This window comes from Saccoglossus kowalevskii, chromosome 5 (genome assembly GCF_978046115.1).
Source record: "Saccoglossus kowalevskii chromosome 5, keSacKowa6.1, whole genome shotgun sequence".
In the NCBI taxonomy this organism is placed as follows: Eukaryota; Metazoa; Hemichordata; class Enteropneusta; family Harrimaniidae; genus Saccoglossus; species Saccoglossus kowalevskii.
Window position 1 is genome coordinate 38,194,476 of NC_140645.1, and position 20,287 is coordinate 38,214,762.

General features: G+C 34.5%; 2 protein-coding genes across 2 annotated transcripts; one reads left to right on the top strand and one right to left on the bottom strand.

Annotated features, from left to right (window-relative positions):
• Nucleotides 1-6,503: 6,503 nt before the first annotated feature.
• On the bottom strand, nucleotides 6,504-11,562 carry LOC100375359 (uncharacterized). Its single transcript, XM_002732561.4, has 7 exons — nucleotides 11,425-11,562; nucleotides 10,857-11,037; nucleotides 10,361-10,586; nucleotides 10,024-10,138; nucleotides 9,650-9,810; nucleotides 8,245-8,428; nucleotides 6,504-6,979 (listed from the first exon to the last, which is right to left on the bottom strand). The coding sequence occupies exons 1-7, from the start codon at nucleotides 11,489-11,491 to the stop codon at nucleotides 6,633-6,635; spliced, it is 1,281 nt and encodes a 426-aa protein (XP_002732607.3). The 5' UTR covers nucleotides 11,492-11,562; the 3' UTR covers nucleotides 6,504-6,632.
• A 106-nt stretch (nucleotides 11,563-11,668) lies between these two features.
• Nucleotides 11,669-20,023, top strand: LOC100375663 (intraflagellar transport protein 57 homolog). The gene is made up of 9 exons (XM_006813795.3): nucleotides 11,669-12,163; nucleotides 12,849-12,957; nucleotides 13,934-14,106; nucleotides 14,634-14,724; nucleotides 14,923-14,997; nucleotides 15,322-15,516; nucleotides 16,892-17,023; nucleotides 17,676-17,805; nucleotides 18,235-20,023. Exons 1-9 carry the CDS (start codon nucleotides 11,997-11,999, stop codon nucleotides 18,414-18,416), a joined length of 1,254 nt encoding a protein of 417 aa, XP_006813858.1. The 5' UTR covers nucleotides 11,669-11,996; the 3' UTR covers nucleotides 18,417-20,023.
• Nucleotides 20,024-20,287: the final 264 nt, after the last annotated feature.

Sequence of the window (20,287 nt, forward strand, 5' to 3'; positions counted from 1 at the left end):
TTCCTTATCTATGAACACACAATGCAAATATTCACATACATACACTGCACTACAGGATTATACAAACTCCACTTTTTGCATGTGTTCTGTTCTCTTTGTCTTCTATGAATATTTGCCTGTGCCTCCTAGGAAAAATGTTACCAGGGTTACATGCCTGAATTACCTGGATACGAACCGCGTCTTCTTCCTCGCATTCGTAAATTGTGATAAACTTGTTGTGATGGTCCACTGCGATCACTTTTGGTGGGTCACGTTTTGCAACTGTAACACCGAAGTAGTTATGTCTAATTCCCGGATGTTTAGATGATACCTGGTTTATGTATAGTCCATCTTCGCTGTATACATGGATCCCACGTTCACTGCTGACGTAGATGTTGTTCTGAGAATCGATTGCCACCCCTCTTGGATACGTTAACGGTTCGTTTTCACCCCATTGGCAGATAGAAAATTGATAAAATCCTTGCGAATCTAGTATCTGTACTCGGTTATTGTAATTATCGCTAATTATCAACTGGTCTTTAGAATTAATAGCAATAAACATGGGATGGTTAAATTTCCCATGACCATTTCCATTTCCACCAAACGTTAAACGAAATTTTCCTTGGAATGAATAAATCTTTACGCAGTGGCTGCCATAACTAACAACATATATACTGCCATCTTTGCTTATCGCGATCCCTATTGGTTCGACTATGTCTCCGATGGTTTTCTCCAGTTTACCATTTGAATCTATAATCACAACTCTATTATTTCTGCAGTCTGATATTATTAGTTTGTTTTGTCTTGTTATAGCAATACCCTTAGGGTCAAATCCTGTAATATTTGGGGTAACATTTTTGATATACGCCCCAAATTTGTCAAAAAGTTGCAAAGTCTGATTTCCATTGTCACTGACAATAATGTCATTATTTAGACACAGAGCGACGTCATATGGATTACGTAAGCTTGGTTTCAAATTGGTGGAGGATGACGGGAAAGTGAGCTTTTCACGGTATTTACGGGGGAAAATCACAGATTGGCAATCACGACAGTGTCCCAAGTCTTCAATCGTCGAGTTTCTCAGGAATTCTTCGTTGCTGGTGAAATGTACGTATCGCCTTGGCTGGATCTGATAAACCGGTAAAGGCACACTGCGCAGGCGCAGTAACCTTTCCTTCGCCTCCCGCTCGTGTTTCAAGAAACCAACATCATTGCTATCCTCTATTAACTGACTCGTGTATGATTCACAGTTTTGTATAGTTTTTACCGCATCCTGCCATCCTTGGTGTATCTGTTGGACGCGCTGTAACTGGTTATTGGTTTGTCTCTCCAGGTCATTAATTACAGTTCCTCGTTGCTTCTCAATAAGTTGGATCTGTCTCTGGGCGCGTTCGTTGATTTCCGCCTTAGTCGTATCTAAATCCTGCCCAAGTCTGCTCTTTAGGTGCTGCAGTTGTAAAATATTTCCATTAATCGTATGTGTAGCTTCTTCTAATCGTACACACATGTTGTGCAGATCTCTCCTTCGATGCGTGCTCACATCAGTCAAAGCCTCATACAGATGGTCACCATGGTGACGCAGGCATTCGTAGCATACCGGTTCCTCACATGTGATACAGTAGATATCCAGATTCTTTCTATGGGATTTGCAAGTAATGCTGGGATAGAATCCGGGCGATGCCGGTCTCTGGCGGGAGGGGCTCACTAATTCTATAAGCGCGTTCGAAAAATGGTCATCCTGCAGTGCCTCCACGCCAGATTGCGGGATGTTCGTTACAAATTTACAGGAAGGACATGATATTTTGTTGCCACGAAAACTTCGTCGCAGACAACCCAGACAGAAACTGTGTGTGCAACTTAGTTGTTTTGGATGCTCCAGACGACCGTGACATATTAAACACTGAATTCTTTCTTCTATCTCTACTTGGCTGATAAAGTTGTTGGCCATCTACAGTTGTGACGTCACTGCCTGGAGGCGGCACTGAAATAAACAAACAAACAAACAAAGAAATGTAGAATTACTCATGTAACTATGTGACGTCCTATTTTTATAATAAGACTCTTAATATAATTTCAACTGAATGACTGAGTGATTAAAGAGTCGATATCTTTATCTAAACTACATTTACAACGAGTGTCGATTTTATATCTATATATATATATATTCTTTTATCTCTTCGTTAATTTAAGACTTTGAATCTATTCAATTATTTAAATATACAACTATGTACCTGTATATAACTTATTAATATTATTATTATTTACTGTTTATTTTGTTCATTCTGTATAAAGGGTCACGGACTAGACTAGTTCTAGGAAACTATTTTCGTGATCCTCACTATAAACAATTTATATAAATATCTAAACAATATTTATATTTAAAATTCAAATTATACACTTATTTGCTTAATTTTATTTACTCATTTGTTTATATACCACATTTATATGTATATTATTATATGTATATATGTTTATAGTGAAATAAACTTCATCACTAGTGCGTCATTTATTGCGCTTTATTAAATATAATTTCATTGTGACAAGAAAAGTGCAGTGGAAACGAACTTGACATAATAAATACAGTCACTTGCACATATTATGTATTCATTTTGGGAAATAAATAACATTAATTTTGTAGAATGGAACATAATTTTGAATTTTGGGGTATTATTTTCAGAATGAAAAATTAAAGGGCGGTAGTCGTCGCGCCACGCATGCGCGAGACATATGGGTCTCATATAAACAAATATAGCGACTTTGACTGTTACGCAGATCAATCAGTACAAACTGAGACTTTACCAGGCTTTAATTGGGTATTTTTTATGTGATTGGAAGGTATCGAAGGAGTCGCCGGCGGTGATTAGTGTAAGTCGCGCCCAGATTTCCATTAGAAGAGCGCATTAGATTATGGGAAAATCAATGTTTATCAACACAAATGTCGCACATGCGCAGCGCGACGAACATCACCCTTTAACATTTGGTTGTTGAATTGCGAATACAGCGTTTTACTTCCAATAGTGTAAACAGTGAAAGGGATACTATATGCATTACATTTTTGCTGATCCTTTGTCCAGTCGGCATTTAGGAATAAAATAAAATAGAACAGAGTAAATCTGTATTGAAACCGTAAGAAAATGTCTGAGACACCTTAGTAACCATTTAATTTCTAACTTGTGACAACTCAGTCTGATATGAGTTGTCTTTCCGCCAGAAATATTTGGTGATATTCAATTGTTATTTGCAGTGACAAATTCTGTGTATATAGAACTTTTAATACAGCAATTGCGGACCCAAGACCCACAAAAGTTCAAAAGTCGCATAGATCGCGCCACCGCGAGACTTTCATGAACCGAATAGTCATATAAAGAAAGTATGGTAGTGTGATGAAGTAATTATCAATTCCCTGATTTTTTCAAGCCCCTTTGTTAAACTGTTTTAGTATGTTTTTGTTTATGTATTTAGGAATTGTTATCTAGTTATAGATTGGACTATGTTCTATTCAAAATGAATAATGTCAATAAAGTTAAAGTTATAAGAGGGCGCACTTTACTCAAGTATCTATGTTAATGTGTTAATAAAAGAACCGATATATTGTCTCACCGTCAAAACTAACAACTAAAACAGACACGTCAATACATACATTTTAAACCGGTATAATATACTAGTATTATTCGTTTATCTTGGCGTGCATGACAATATAAATATGCAATATCAACGAAAACACATATTTTTAAACATTATTATGATGTTATACTGCATGTATCACGATGTTAAAATTGGACTATGATTAAAGTCAACTAATATGTTGCTTTTGTAGCACATGCAACGATATTCTTAAAATACTAACAAGTATGTGCACTGATTGTTATTGTATGTACGAAAATAACCAGGACCCTTGTATGTTGAGTATTTCGTTATTTCATTGAACACTAAGTCATATATGTATTCATCAAAATGCGTTTACATATAGTAATATTATAATTTAAGTGTCCCATCGCTTACTAGTATTTGTACTGCCACGCTTTGAAGCCACACATCCTCGGTTTAAAAATCAACAAATGTATTCCGTGTCCGCGTTGTTTATCTGTCCTAATAAACACAAAGAACACAGAAATGGCCGCTAGCCGGGGACAGTAAACGCAGCATCGTGTTAGAGACAATGCACAACAGAAGAGGGTATATTTTATTGTCATTGCTGCCCCTTTATTCAATTATAACAACCGTGTGGCATTGTACTACGGTAAATGACCTCGATCCATCTATAAAAACACAATAACATCGTTATTGTCATGGAACAATGTATGCGATGTGTGTAGGCAACCACGAATGCTATCGTCAATATAAAGTATCGGATTAGAAACGAAGACACGATAACAACTTCCCGGACCTTCAACTAATTAACAGAAGGACGGTTTTAGGAATTACAATATTTAATGATATCAATTACTTGATTTTCAAGTTGCTAAGTTACATTCCTGTTTGAGTGGCGATTGGTTCTACTCATTGTTTAATATACTTAGTACACTTGTAAATGTCCAGACTGGAGAGTATCAACTCCAGTTTCGTACTTCGATGTACACAAACTAGAAACTAGGATACACCATAACGTGCCGTGAATACACAATACAAGTTTAGTCCAACATTGTTTATGTGCATTAGAAAGATTTAAAAATGTATCTAAAAAAGCTGATTGGAATATTAGTGTGCAATTACTAGTACATACAATTATTGAAACAATACCTACCGATAACACTTGATAACTAGCTTGATTTCCTGTAATATCCGACAGTTCCTGTGCCCGAGTATCCGTCCGGTGGCTATGTATAAAATATATGACAGAGGACAGAGGAGGACAAATCATTTGCATTCGAATAGACACTCATTTTAAAGGTCCCGTAGATCAAGTCGATGGATCCGCATTCAATACAACAATAGCGTTGACATTCTTATTACTGGGACCTTTCACGAACGTTTCTCACCCTGGCTACAAAACACTCTGTCGTACAAGACACATATTATTCTGTTCTTATCGTTACCAATCTACTGGCGGAGGGTGAGGTCTAGTTGTATTCATCAGCATCTTTTGCAATGTCTTATGAGGCAGGTGTAGAATGCAGAGAAGTATCAGCTAAAAGGTCTCCAACTAGAAAATTGGTGTTGGCGGGGCATTTTTTTATTTAAAAAAAGTTCGATGATTGCATTTAAAGGAATTGGAAAAAATATGAATAAACAATTGTCAATCATTATACACGAATACAATGTTGGTCACGTTAAGTATTCAGTTATATTGAAAATTACTAGTATCTGTACAAATCTAAACTATTCTCATCCCAAGATTACATCGTATATCTATAAATAAAGATGATGTACAATTTAGGGAAAGTAATCTTTATCGGCCAACTTGTTACACGTCTATTGGCTACAGCCAATGAAAACCCGAAAGAATTGTTATTCGTTGACATCACGCCACCAACGGCAAAAACCAGTCTCGGCATTTCTTTTGTCCTTTGAACATCGAATATATTTTGATTACACAGATCCTTGTTCTAAGCAAAAACATTTTATAGTGTCTTTGTTCTAAGCTATAATATCGTTAAACAGACTTACAAATAACTGTCTTCGATGAATTCTTAAGATTCACTGGCCGAACAAGATCAGCAATCACAATCTATGGATGAGAGCCCAACGAGTGCCAGCAGAAGAGGAAATTGGCAGAATATGATAGAGGCTGTGACTGGTGTTATTTCGATTAACATGGTACACGGCTAAAATACGATAAATGTGTTACAGCCTATTCGTTATACAACACATTTAGCTGTAATCAGCTGGAAATAAAACCCACCTAATAACTAAGCCATATACAGTATTGACTTTCAGTGTATGTATACTGCCCTCAACGATGTTTGTTTAAAATGTATGCCGCAAGAGGTATGCTGGATACTGTGCCGGGAGTGGAAGTGGAAATCGTTTGAAATTCAAAAAGTCATTTATTATATCACATTGTGACAATGTCAGTTCAATACTCATTTGTATATGTAAGAATGAATATTACATTCACAGGGAAAATACCTTCTATCTGGCTGCTGAATAATTTTACTTAAAAAATATTAGCCGAACATTTAACCAAATTTGATAAAATATAAAAAATGGCTGAATTTAGCAAGATTTTTTCTTAACAAGTTGGAGATTTTTTTTCTGGACAAATGAATGCATATACTTTCATATACTGGTACTAATAAGAATTAACTTGACACTATCAACTTTTCGCAAATATAAACAGATTTTTTTAAATAAGTGTCAAGTACTGTTGCAAAAAGTTTTAAAAAGTTCAGAATATATTATTTTGGAAAACACAATATAAAAAAATAAAAAAGAAAAGCAGTTAATTTAATGTGTAGACATTTATCCACATAAGTAGTAGTATGGTCAAACTTCAATAATCTAGCATTTATATTGGAAATATACTTCCAATTGAGCAAATAACAGAACCCTTTTGAATAAGTTGTAGTGAAACTGTGGAATGATAAAATAAAAAAGAAATTGTTTTATTGAAAAAATAGTATAAGACAACACATAAATGTGTATACCCTCTAAGTGTCGAATACTTAAAACATATTTCATAATATGAATATTACAAGACGTTTTCAAAATTCCTAAGTCAATCTGAAAAATGACATAGCATTATCTGTTGTTGCCTTGGCAACCTCTTCTGGCTCAAGTCCCATAAGTATTGCAATGATTTGATTGGTCACTGCCAGTGTACAAGGCTCATTTCGATGTCCCTTGCAGTATGTTTTCAACAACCTCTCTAAGTTATCAAATTTGGATTTAATGTCTGATTTTGCATACAACTGTTTTGCAGCATAGTTTTTAAGAAATCGTTTGATATCTGGAAACAGGAATGGGCTATCGGTTTCTATCATCAGTTTATCCAGTGGCATTAATTTATCTATCAGGATTTGCAGAGGTCCATGTTGTTGTGTGTCTCGAAAAACAGAACCTGCAAAGTGAAATAAGACTAATATTAGGAATTACATAGAAAAGTTAGCATCGTGTCTTTCTTATTTGTATTACAAATCTTTCTATTAAGAGATAATTTATGAGTTTCTGTGTCCAAATATTTTTGTCCAAATACATTAAATTTTTTCTGTCATTTTGTCATCCTTGTTTGTAATTGGTCGTTATAATAACTAAGATAATCCTTCAAGTATTTATTTGATATACCTGGTATACCAAGTGTTTGCTGGTAAATCTTGTACAGTGATTTATATAGTACAGTAAACTTTTAGAAATGTACAGTCCTGTTTGTGTGTGTGCATTCGCCTTATCAACGTTGTGACAACTTCCATTTAACTTTACACCTACTAAGTGACGACCCTCACAATTATTATTTAATCAAATTTAAGTTTGCATAGCTTAGGGTTAGTGAAGGAGGAAAGTATGGTACAATTGCACCATACCTATCCCCCTACTAACCTTAAGCTTTGCATTTCTATGTTAAATCACAAGATGCATGATGTTATTTCTACTTTTATTTAATTAAACTTGAACTAAAACGCAATTCTATGTTGAATTGCATTGCAATTGAGTTTAACTAAACTCCAATCAAAACCCAACTATATATAGAGTCATGTTTTAATCCAAAATAATGCAACTATATAAAAAGTTAATTGAACTATTTTGAAAGTTAATCCAATGTGTATCATCACAACAATGGTAAGACAATGGTACGTGTGTGTGTGTGTGTATTGTGTGGGTGAGAGGGTGTACTTCCATTTCAAAGATGTATACCCTACTCCTCTCAGAATACCAAAATGTGAAAATGGATACCCATTTTCAGACAATTTTCATATTGTTCAAACAAAACTGCATAATATTTCAGTTAATAAAGTACATAAAAAACATTATGCCTGTAGGTTTGAAACAGTTGATTTTTGAAACTAAATACAGTACTACCAAATTTAAACAAAGTCTGCAAAAGACTATCAAAGAGATTTGTATTTGTAAAATTTACAAAATGGCCACCAGTCAGCCATTTCTAATCAAATCCCAAAACAAAATGCTGCACATCAGTAACCCACCAAGAATGATATCAACTCCAAGTTTGAACACAATTTTATCCAGAAATGCCTGTTTTTTTGGACAAAAATGGTTGTCTGTTTAAGTTTAACAAATTTTGGACTAAAGAAGTCAAATTGAAATTAGAAAGTTTCCATCAGTGGTAACATGATTGTATAATTATCCAAAGCATTGTATAAAATTTACCAGTGAGTCCAATGTAGAATCCGTTTTCTAGATAAGTCTCCAGTTGTACGTCAGTGCCTCCAAAGCAATGTATAACTGTAGGGGGTAAATCTTTCTTGTATTTCACCAATAATCGAAGGACATCATCAAATGCTTTTCTTTCATGAACAAACAATGGTTTTTTGAGTTTACATGCAAGTTGAATCTGTAAAAAATCAAAACAAAGTGGAATACATTTTCAAATGTGATCTCAATATTGGACAACACATTGTGTCAACCTGTTTGATTGCAAAGGTGTGTAAGAGTCCCAGTCACAATGGTTTTAACAGATTAGCCTATAATGTACATATTTAGACATATTACGCCAAAGATTCTACAATATTTACTGATAAAATCCACAGAAAAGAACAAAGATGCAAAGCCACAACTCCAAAAACACTACAGCGGACACAAACAAGATTTGGAACAGCTTCCCTGGGAACGTCCTAATCAATGTTCCAATAACCCCATCAGCTTACCCAGATGGTTGAAGCAATCACAAACAAGATTTGTACAGGTAAAATGTAACTTCCTTTGTATAGTCACAACAATGTTGCCATTTGAAAACAGACTTTAATAGCCATAGTATGTACCTAGACAAAAATTAATTAATTAGTCCAAATCAAGTAGTGCCAGATAAAGTGAGATTGTCACCATAGAATAGAATAGAATAGAATAGAATAGAATAGAATAGAATAGAATAGAATAGAATAGAATAGAATAGAATAGAATAGAATAGAATAGAATAGAACAGAACAGAACAGAATAGTGCTTTATTACATCCTTAATGAAATCTGACATTTCAGTTTTGGTAATTGCTGTATTAAAGCTTTTTAAAATAAACGACAATTAAACTACCAGTATTACACATACAATACAATGTGTAGCAAATTGTTAGATCATTAGATAACACCAATGAGAAAGTCCCTTGCTATATTACAATGTTCATTGGGACTTTCCTAGGACCCATACAAATCTTGTTTGCACCCACTGTAAAGTTTAATTATACTGAACACAGTGCATCAAACCTCTTGACTGAGATAGCCCCGCTGTTAGCAATGCACGTTTAAATTAGAGAATTGAGGATATCATCACAAAATGAACAAATCTGAGAACGGTTCATCTGAGGTACCTACATGTATAATATCAAAGCAATCAGATATCACTTCTTAACAAAAATATTCACCAAAATTAGAGAATTAAAGATATCATCATGAAATAAACAAATCTAAGAAAGATCTACCAAGGAACATATACATCAATACTCAAAGAATTCAAAAACATGAAAAGTTGATGCGAACACAAGACGACGGCAGATAATCGCTCAACTTGAGCTACGAGCCCATATTCTCAGGTAGTCTCAGATTGTACAGTGAAGTGAATTTACCTGTTTTTCAAATACTGTTTGCTGTACATCTTGGGGAGAGAAATTCCTCTCAAAATCTAACCCAGTTTCACCCACGGCTACGCAGGCAGGGTCTTCACAGAGTTTCTCAATCCTTTTTGCCACGTCATCATTCCAGGTAACAGCATCATGGGGATGAACACCTGAAATAAATTACTGATATCATCAGTTTGGAATAACATTCCAAAGCTACATACAATGTCATATAGTATTTTAGATGATCTTTATCTGTATCTGCGTCCAAATTTGAAGATGTTGCAAGTGTTTGTCTTATTCCTTGCAATGAGGATATCATGGCTCCTAGATGTACTGAGGACATGTACAGAAAAAATTACAAAATATAGGCACATATTTACCTGCAGTAAAATAAAGATAATCTGTGTGTTCTTGTGTCAGTTTCTGTGCACTGTAACTCGTCTTCAGAGACGTACCTGTCACAATAATCTTTTGAACACCTACAACCTTAGCATTCTGTAAATATGAGAATTGAAAGAGATGTTTTAATTTAATGCAGATACATAGAATAGAATAGAATAGAATAGAATAGAATAGAATAGAATAGAATAGAATAGAATAGAATAGAATAGAATAGAATAGAATAGAATAGAATAGAATAGAATAGAAAAACTTTAATCACATAATTTTCACTTTTGGAAACTATAATTTTGAACAAAATTTTAATTTAATACTTACATTTAGAATTCTGGGTAGGTCCTTTGTGAAAGAGGCATGGGCTAAATTTGCACCAATGTCAATGACATGAGGCCAACTTGACATATCAGGTTTAGGGTGTACAAGAATCTGCTTGCTTGTAGACACATGAACACCATGTCCAATACCAACAAACTGACGATTTGTCATTTTCAAATACCGACCAGCCTTAGCACGTTCAACTTTTAATTTTCTACCATGAAAATCGCTGAAATAAATATTAGGACATTTAACTTGTACATGAGATTTAATTAATAATATTTAAATTACACGGTAATAAAAAAGAATTATTTACTGTGGATTATTTCATCACAATTCTCAAGTTCTGAATTGATATATTGACTTCTTTAGTTTCTTCTCTTTTTACAATGTAAATTATCATAACAACTGAAATGCTGAAAATAAATTACACCTATATTTTTCATAGCGCTACAAAGAACAGAACCCAAAAGAGATGAATAATCTTTTAGTTGCTAACCGTTCATGGAATTCCATCACACGATCTGTTAAGTAACGAGGCACACCAATAAATCCATGCCCCTTAGGTCTATTATGTTTATCATTGATGAGCTCAACTCTGGCAAGATCCTGTCTCCACTCCACTTCAAAATTGAAGAACTTTATGATATCCTCAACTGTTACATCTCTGGCGAGATTACCTGTTAATAGAAAATGACTGTGGTCAAGCACTGATTACAGCCCTACTGGTTGGCACATCTTCTAATATTTGCAATCGACTAGGGAATGACTGCAGCTGGATTGTTTTACGAAGGCCCCATCACTATACAGAGCTAAAATTAGCTCCAATACTGTGTGCAGGTCCGTGTTGTCCTCGTATAAGCTACAGTTGTCAAGGCAACGTGAATGATGCGTCAATGTTAACAATTGTTATAGTAAGTCACGTATACATAATCTTTATTGTAAATATTGAGCATGGGCCTATAAATACCATGGAGGTAGTTTCTACCTCCACGTAAATGCGAAGGTACATGTACATAATTAGAAGGGGCGTATGTCAATCAACCTGAACAGAAATGAACACATACCTAGAAAAAACCAGGTTCTAGTCACTTTCGGCGAGTCTGGTGTTGCTGCTCCCGCACACTGAGCCATATCGTATGGTGCTTTCCTTGTTAAGAATGATAACTGTCTCAAACCATGCTTGAATAATTAATACATCGTTTCCTTACAGTTTCAGTTTGTTGTGAAACACAAACTGACCTATGACCTCAATCAGGTGACTATTTACCCGACAAGCCAAGTAAAACGTCATTTCCGGGTAACAAATATTTTGACCAGACGTATTTATGTTGAATGTTTGAATTCTGGTTTGATGGTCATCGGAGATTTACCGGCGAATTTCTCGTATTTATTTCATATGTATACCTTTTAGCTGCTCCGATTATTCGTGGGATCTGACGAGACTGATCTGTGCGTGTTAAATTTGTAAGTGAATCGGTAAACTCGCGAAAAGACGTCAAGTCAAGACGTCGAGTTTGTAGTGACAACACAAACTTTGTCTTCAAAATTGTGATAGAGCTCATCTATGCACTGTGTGCATGACATTTTTACACTTTGCGAAGAAAACTCGGCTCAATCTGTATAGATTAGACGAAACATGGCAGAGGAACAGCAGCAGCGTCGGCCGACAGAAGGATCAGCTGAAGGCGGACCGGGAATGGCATACATGCCGTTTGTTGTGATGGAAGACTTGCTTGATAAACTAAAATTATTGAATTATGAAGAGGAATTCCTCAGAGGCGTTGGTTTCAAACCATTGTCAAGGTAACAAAGTGATGTTTCGATGAAAATCATATCTATTCATTTTTGTTTGGCAGTGCATCTAATAGATAATTGTTTCTTATTGGTAATTGTTCTATTTTGCTAATACCGGGTAGGTATGATAATGTATACTTTAGTAATTGATTACCCGGTACATATGATTCAAGTTTTTTTGTATTTATTAAAAATTTGTGTATATTGTACCCACATGATCAGGAATTCAGTTGTCTCAAGGTTAGAACATTTATTTATTAGACAACACTGTCTCCAGAGGATCAGCAGTAATAACACTAAGTTATGTAACAAGAAAAAAAAATGAGGAAACCAAACAAAAATGAACATATAATAAAATTTAAAAAAGAAATGTAACTTGCCCTCTCTATATGATGATTTGTTGTTACTGCCTTGTAGAAATTTGCATTTATATAATTATGTGGCAACTAGCATCATGGGGCATTTCTAATTATTTGAATATACATACAATAAATTAACAGCAACACTCAGACCCTGTCAGCAATGATTAGACAATATTCAGAACATTTGTAGCAAATTCTGCTTTCAATGAAAACCTGTAGTGAAGTATCTGACAGTAATGCCATTCAGGACAAGAGTAGCCTGTCACTGCCTTATAAGAAAACCCCTGCTGTAAATGTCTAAATGAATAAATTAATATAATTTTTCTTTGCAGACATTATTTTGCTATACAAACCAACCCTGGCGAACAGTTCTATATGTTTACATCATTGTCATCTTGGTTAATTAATTTATCTGGAAAACAATTTGATCCACCACAGGAGGTATGGAAATAATTATGATAAACATATTTACACTGTTTAGTACTGCATTTACCTGTTTATCGCTTATGTAAATGACTGAGTTGTGTCTATGGTCAAAATAGGTCCAGCATACAATATTTTGGTTTATATGCCCTTCTTTTTGAGTTATGCTTCCAATGAAGCAGATACAGTATGTGCCAATGTGCTCTATTAGAAGTACTTCTTCAATGGGAAATGGACATTAACCCCAAAATGCATGTATTGTATGTTAAATCTTTAAAGTATAAATTATTTTGACCATAGACACATCTCTGCCATGTACATAATCATATGCGCTACTAATACTGCTAATTATTTCACTGTCACATATGACTTATTTACCACTTCCGTGTCACTGAGAATGTTCTAGAACCGTACTGTGTCTAGATTTTTTTTAGAAACTGGTTGAACAGGTAATAGAACACTGTAGGAGGCAATAGAAATTAATGGAACATTCTAGAAATTTGTAGTAAGTTCCAGACTCATTATGTATGCTGATGTAATGGTCTATTTATAGACAGTGGTATAGAGGAGTTGTTCAGCACTGAGTTCAGATCGGAGATCTCGTTGAATTGTATTGGAGTTTAAGTATCTAGTTATTGGAGTAGCGGAGTTTTACCGCGTTATTGTACTTGATGATTGCAGAGTATAATAATACCAGTACCAGTTGAAACCTCATCTGTTGACTCCGTGTTTGTATGTTATCATCGCCGCCAGGGAAGTCTTTATGTTACTGTTGCCATTTTGGTATTTGAACCATCACACCTGTACTATACCAATTACGGTAATATTACGTTGCGTGTGACATTCACCACTGCTAAATTCTGGTGTTTTTTTCTGATGAGCAACCCATGTCATTTCACTTATATTTTAGTTTGTTCACAGTCATGTTTAATCTGACAGCGATTCTGAGTTTAACATAAATACTAATAACTACATGTCATTGTTTTTTTCTCAGTATGATGATCCCAATGCTACTATTTCTAATATCCTTACTGAAGTACGTCAACTCGGAGCCACAGTAGATTTCCCTCCTTCCAAATTAAAGTCTGGATATGGAGAACATGTCATCTATGTACTTGACAAGTTTGCTGATGAAACTCTTAGGCAGACAAATTTTAAATGGAATAGGTATTTATGATTTTGGTTTTTAAATTTAGTTCGAGGAATCATGTGAACACACTACTGTTGTGACATCAGAAAAGTCATTTCTGTGGAGTGCCTATTTAAAAACACCAATGAAAAATGGATTTATTGTAGTTATAAAGTTATAATAATAACTCAGTTGATAAGTAGTAAGTTTCAGCCCGGATAGTTCATGAACATTGGTTTGTTTTTTAACCTAAGTCTCAGTATTTAAATATACTTCAACAGAATGTTCCTGATGGTATAACTTCAACAGACACAGATTATCATGTGTGCATTTTGTGTAAATGCATGCAAGAAACTAACTTGACCCACATATGTTGCTATGAACTCTGTAACACATACAGTCACAATGATCATCTCCTTCAAATTTATCATGACACCACAGAACAACAATATTTTATTTTATTCCATGATTAGCTAAAATCTTGACATTAAAATTTTGAACAAATTTTCACCGTGCTTGGGAGTTATGTTTTGAAGTGTATGTATTTGGTATGTGATTTTTACAGACCTGAATATCCGGAAGAAGAAATGGAAGAGGAATCAACCATGGATGATGATGCTGAGTTAACTCTGAATAAAGTAGAAGAAGAGATGGCTGTAAGTGTTTTAATAGTCGGTGTACTGTGTCAAGACAAAATGTGACACTTACTTGCAGAATTTGATTGTCATCCTGAAATCTTAAATGCAATATGTGTGAAAGGATATAGTAGTTTAAAACCTGGCTTGTATTTAGTTGATGAGTGACTTCAACACTAATAAGTGGTTTTACTCTGTACATACATTTCTACTTTACAGGAAGATTATGAAGATGTTGAAGATGAAGAAAGTTTCTTGGATTTAGAAGGGCTGAAAAACTTGAAAAATAAGACAGTGAGTATTAATTACAATCTGAGATTGATTTATTAGTATTAGAAAGTTTGCAATTGAACAGATCTCCAGAAAACATCACATATGTTTGCCTATACCACCTTTGTTTTTTGATGATTATCAAAGAGTTTTTATTGTCGCTCATTAGTAATTTGATTTCATCAGTCACACTGTATGATTTTTATGACCTTTACAAAGTGTAGAAATATGCGTTTGTAGTAGGGAACTATGGCAGTAACCACTCATATCTGCTGGCATCAAACTAAAAGAAAATATCTATTTTAATTTTGCTGACTATACTTAACACTATTTCTGATAATATTCTAGATAAGTAGTGAATCAAGCAAACCGCAAGAAATTATGGAATCTACCACAGATGCCATTGACTGGAAACTAGAGGTGGAACGTGTTATGCCATCTTTGAAAGTAATGATACGCACCGATAATAAAGACTGGCGTACTCATGTAGATCAAATGCATCAGCATAGAGATGGTATTGAACAGTCACTATCACAAACTAAGGTATGTATATGCCTGTTACATCTAGTCTATGTTTTTTAGGCCTTGCTTTTTGAAAATAGCCTGATAACTAAAACTGGTTGTCCTGAACACAGTAATGTGAGTATTTAGGGAAATTATGTTATGGAATGTTTATGTTTATGCCATTTACACTACTATTAGTCTGTGTTATGTTTTGCCATTGTTATTTTTAACCCAGTAAAGTTCCACTTCAGTTCTCTGAATGGTAGTCAGCTTTTACATGTAATACATGTCATCGGAACCACTATTATACTAATTATGCAAATCCATTCTCCTTCCCAGAGTTCCTTGCGGTTAGATCACCGAAAGTATCTCTGCCACCACACACCGCCATTTTGTGGTGAAACACCACAAGACTTTTACTACGCCAATTATTTGCGTATTTTTGTTATGAGAGGGATCTTGTGTTGATTTATTCCTACTGATAAACTAGTTTTAAAAGATTTCATCGATAGCTGATAATGATTTTTTTGCTAACGCACTGAAAACGGTGAAATAGTTATAATTTACAAAACAAAATAATTCCATTGCGTAATAACCGTTACCAAGGTGTTACTCGGTTCATCAAACTGACCGTCCTGTCGATTGCCAGGCAAAGAATTACAAACTAACGAAAGCACTTCCTAGTATTGACGACTAAATCGTCCTACTGCAACACCGTTTGTGTTACAGAAAGAAAAAAAAAAGCTTCTAACTTTGAAAACAGGCAAAATCTGCAAACAACGCATACACATTCGTCGGGTTCGAAAATCAAACATTTGCATGGCAATGTTTTGTTGGGCGCCTTTGAAAGTAGTGCCACTGTGATGCATCGACCAATCAACGACAAGCATAAGATCGCGTGGTGGCAGAGATATATTCGTGGAATAGAACTCTGCCTGGGAGATTGATGCAAATCCTGCTAGAGTAAATGCTCTACATGGTTTAGAATTAGTATTTTTCAGTCTATTGAAACATGTATTAACTGCTGCTATTTGTACAGACTGTATCTAAGAGAATGTCACCATGCACATATCAATAAAGTAATATTTGGTTGTGGTAGTATATGTATATATATTAAAAGATCATTTGCTACTTGCACTCGTATTTATATAGGATGTAATATTTGTATCAGTTAATATACATGAAGATTACTCAGAAACAATCACAGCAGTTAACTAAATCTAGCCAAAATAGGGGGATTGGGTCTTCAAAGTGGATCAGACATATTGTTTCTCAGCCCGTACTAAGCTTTCAAGAACATTTTCTTAGTATAGGTTAACTTATTTTACCTCTTTGCTCATGCTAAGTGGTTGTGTGCAATTAAACTTGCTTGGTGCACCTTGCTCTCTTACACTACATTGTAATTTTTTTACAGGGACATCTCGACAAATTACACAGTGAGATTTCAAGGACATTAGAGAAGATAAATAGTCGTGAAAAATATATCAATAATCAGCTAGAGCATCTATTAGGAGAATTTCGGCATATGCAGGACAACTCAGCAGAGGTGAGCAGATAATGTTATAATGATAATGTCAGTATTGGGCACAGTGAATAGCATTATACTATATTATTATACATCTACATGTATCACCGTAACGCCATAAGTTACAGTTTGCCGTAATTTTGAGGTATTTTACGGGGTATTTTCATCCTACCACATAAGGAAAGGCAAATTCCAAATATGGAATGATAACGCGCATAAGCGTTTTTTAATAATAAAAATAAACCAGGGTTTGACTGGACTCCACACAAAGAAGTTTGCTGATTCTGTTCTAAACTTTTTGGATTTTGGCATTCCCATGATGTATCCTTGGAAGCAAAAGATGTATAATAATAAGGTTATTACAAGTACTGTCTTCGTACGCTGTACTGTCTTCGTGCTTACTTTGAGGTATATAATATGTGTCATGTAGAAATCTAGATCACTTATTGACATGTATATTTATACATGCACATAATTGTTATCTTAAAACATAATATTGGCTGATGTTTAATATTGTCAGAGTGTGCATAATTGCCATAAGGCTATTTATGTGCAGTACATCACAATGTATTATAATGGAAACCATCATTCTTGGATAACTTCTGTCTGTGGTTTTTCATTTACATGTATGTGTCATATTGTTGTCGTTTAAATAGAATTATTGTTGTTACAGATGAAAGAACAATATCGGCAGGCCAGTGGTGGCGTAACAGAACGTAGTAGGACATTAGCTGAGATATCTGAAGAATTGGAGAAATGTAAACAGGAAATGGAGGAAAGAGGATCCAGTATGACTGATGGAGGTGAGGGTGCTCTTTCATTTCTCATCCAGCCATGTTACACCTAGTATTTATCCAGTATATTCACCAATCATTATTTGAATCCTAAACAGAATAATGGCACTCTGGTTTCTGATTTCACTGTGTAGAACAAAATGATACCATAACTAACATTTTGCTATGTCATGTGTAGTGTGTATGCTTGTTTCAATGTACACTTTTCTGCTATACACGGAAAGTTAAAATAACATAGAAAACATTTTATTCAAAACAAAACATTGTTTTTCATTGTTTGTCTCTTTAAATTGAGAAAGTACTTTCTATGTAATGTAAAATACTGTCATAAGTGAAATGCCAGAAATTTTGATGCAGTGAGTATTTTTGATCTTAATGGATCTTAATCAATAACGATGAAATTTAAACATTTAACATATGTGATAATTTTTCTTACAGCTCCACTGGTGAAAATTAAACAAGCTTTACAAAGACTGAAAAATGAGGTAGTACAGATGGATGTACGCATTGGAACATTAGAACACTCGTTACTACAGGCTAAGCTTAAAGATAAAAGTAACATGCAGCGGGATATGAACAAAGCTATGTCAGCCACTGATACTTATAATGATTATGTTTAATAAATCTAAAGGCATAAGGTGTTTATCATCAGTTTGTTCATTGTTTAATCCATGTAATAAAAAATACAAGTATGTTATGATGACTAATTAGTAAACACACTCTGTGTCATGTAACATGGCATGTATTTATAATTTTATATTCCAGTTATGTAGGTACTGTTCGCATACTAGTATATGTAAAATAACAATCTAACATTTTTATTTATTATCACATGGATTATAAAAAATAAGAACAAATTGACAGATTTGTGTTTTCTGCTGATCATGGTGCAGTCCAGCAACAGAAAACAATAGATTCAAACTGCTAGGGTAAAAGTAGTTGTCTTATTCACATGATAGTAGGGTGAAAACTTAGATTAATGTACATTTCATTTATTCCAAATTCAAGTTTCTAGCCCCAAATTTTGTATACACACTTTAAAAACTGAAATTTTCTTGGAATTTGATGGTATCTCTCTGTAAAAATCTTCAACTATCGCTTGACAGTTGATGTTAATGTCTACAATACAATTTTTAGTTTAGAACTATACTTTATATGAATAAGACATTACAGTGAAAGCCACAAAGCTGGGCTTTGCTTAAAAATGTATTTAGAAAAATTTGCAAATACCGATCACGATCTTTCATTCAAATTTGAATCTGTAAGAGTGATTGCCCTGAGAGCTAAACATTTTCTATAACTATAATGCACACATAACCATTTATGTGACATAACAATTGACCATTTTCCGTTCACTGCGAGAATCACGCGTTATGCGTGAAATCGAACGTAAAAACAGGACAAACAAAGGTCATAGCGTCATAGTGGCGTCAAACGTCGCGTGAGATTCGACAAACGCGAAAGTATTTTGGGGGACATTTCCATGTCAATAATGTGCTGTACACATTTGATGATGGGCAATTTCGATTAAGTGAGGATATTCGAATGCAATATTCCTCTGTCGAAGATCGGCCGGTCGATGTGAGCTACAAAATAAAGAAATTCGAGTTGAAAATCAAATCGTTCGATTTTTGCGGCAGACGTTCGACTCGCGTCTTTCATGCATCTCGCGAGATCTCGCAGTAGTACGGAAAATCACCTATTGCTACTGCAAATTTATTATTGACACTTGCTAATTTGATAATGTTGAGCAAACTCATTCATATTAATTAGAACTAATAACAATGTCTCACTCCCATTTCTGGATTAGTCAATTTGAATTCTAGTATCCATTTTGATTTATAAAAAAATGTATAAAATGTTAATAACTACTTCAGCTTTCTGTACTTCACTATAATCCACTTCAATAGTCAATATTTCAAGCTTCTACTGCAAATCAGTGTACATCCAATAACAGTCTTTCTTTTAGGTCACATGACTGCAGCTGACCTATTTTCCGTCCATTCAAATATCATTTCCATTTGGACTGTACCATTTTGTCTGTATCATTGCTTGTATTTCTCTAAAAATTTGATTAGAATCTGTTTTTGTATATATGAATTGATAAATGTTTGATTGATTTCTACATTACGTTCTTAGCAGTGACATCAGCCCTAATAAGATGTAGCTACTGTAAATATTGTATTCCACTGAGATCTGTATTGTAATAAACTATGTTCATATGGCACTTTGTTATTTATATTGCGTTACATGCATTACTTTGTGTGACACTGGCTCCAGCCCTATGAAGTCTGGTACCAGCAGGGGATCCCCGATAAAAGCTGTCTGTCTGCTTTTCATAAATCATTTATTGTCAGGCTTTCCAAACAGATTGTCAGTTTGTTTGTTGTATAGGCGCCGTCTGCCTGTGTGACTACTGCAACATTTTTTTTTTTTTGCTTGGAATTTGTTTTTGCTGAAACGATGATTCAGTGAAAATAAAATCCAGCGA

Coding starts and splice junctions, on each gene's coding strand:
- LOC100375663 (XM_006813795.3), top strand. CDS start 11,997: ATGGCAGAGGAACAGCAGCAGCGTCGGCCGACAGAAGGATCAGCTGAA. Junction 14,107..14,633: donor ACAAATTTTAAATGGAATAG/GTATTTATGATT, acceptor TGATTTTTACAG/ACCTGAATATCCGGAAGAAG. Junction 17,024..17,675: donor TGCAGGACAACTCAGCAGAG/GTGAGCAGATAA, acceptor TTGTTGTTACAG/ATGAAAGAACAATATCGGCA.
- LOC100375359 (XM_002732561.4), bottom strand. CDS start 11,491: ATGGCTCAGTGTGCGGGAGCAGCAACACCAGACTCGCCGAAAGTGACT. Junction 9,811..10,023: donor TTATCTTTATTTTACTGCAG/GTAAATATGTGC, acceptor AATTTATTTCAG/GTGTTCATCCCCATGATGCT. Junction 6,980..8,244: donor ATTCTACATTGGACTCACTG/GTAAATTTTATA, acceptor TTCACTTTGCAG/GTTCTGTTTTTCGAGACACA.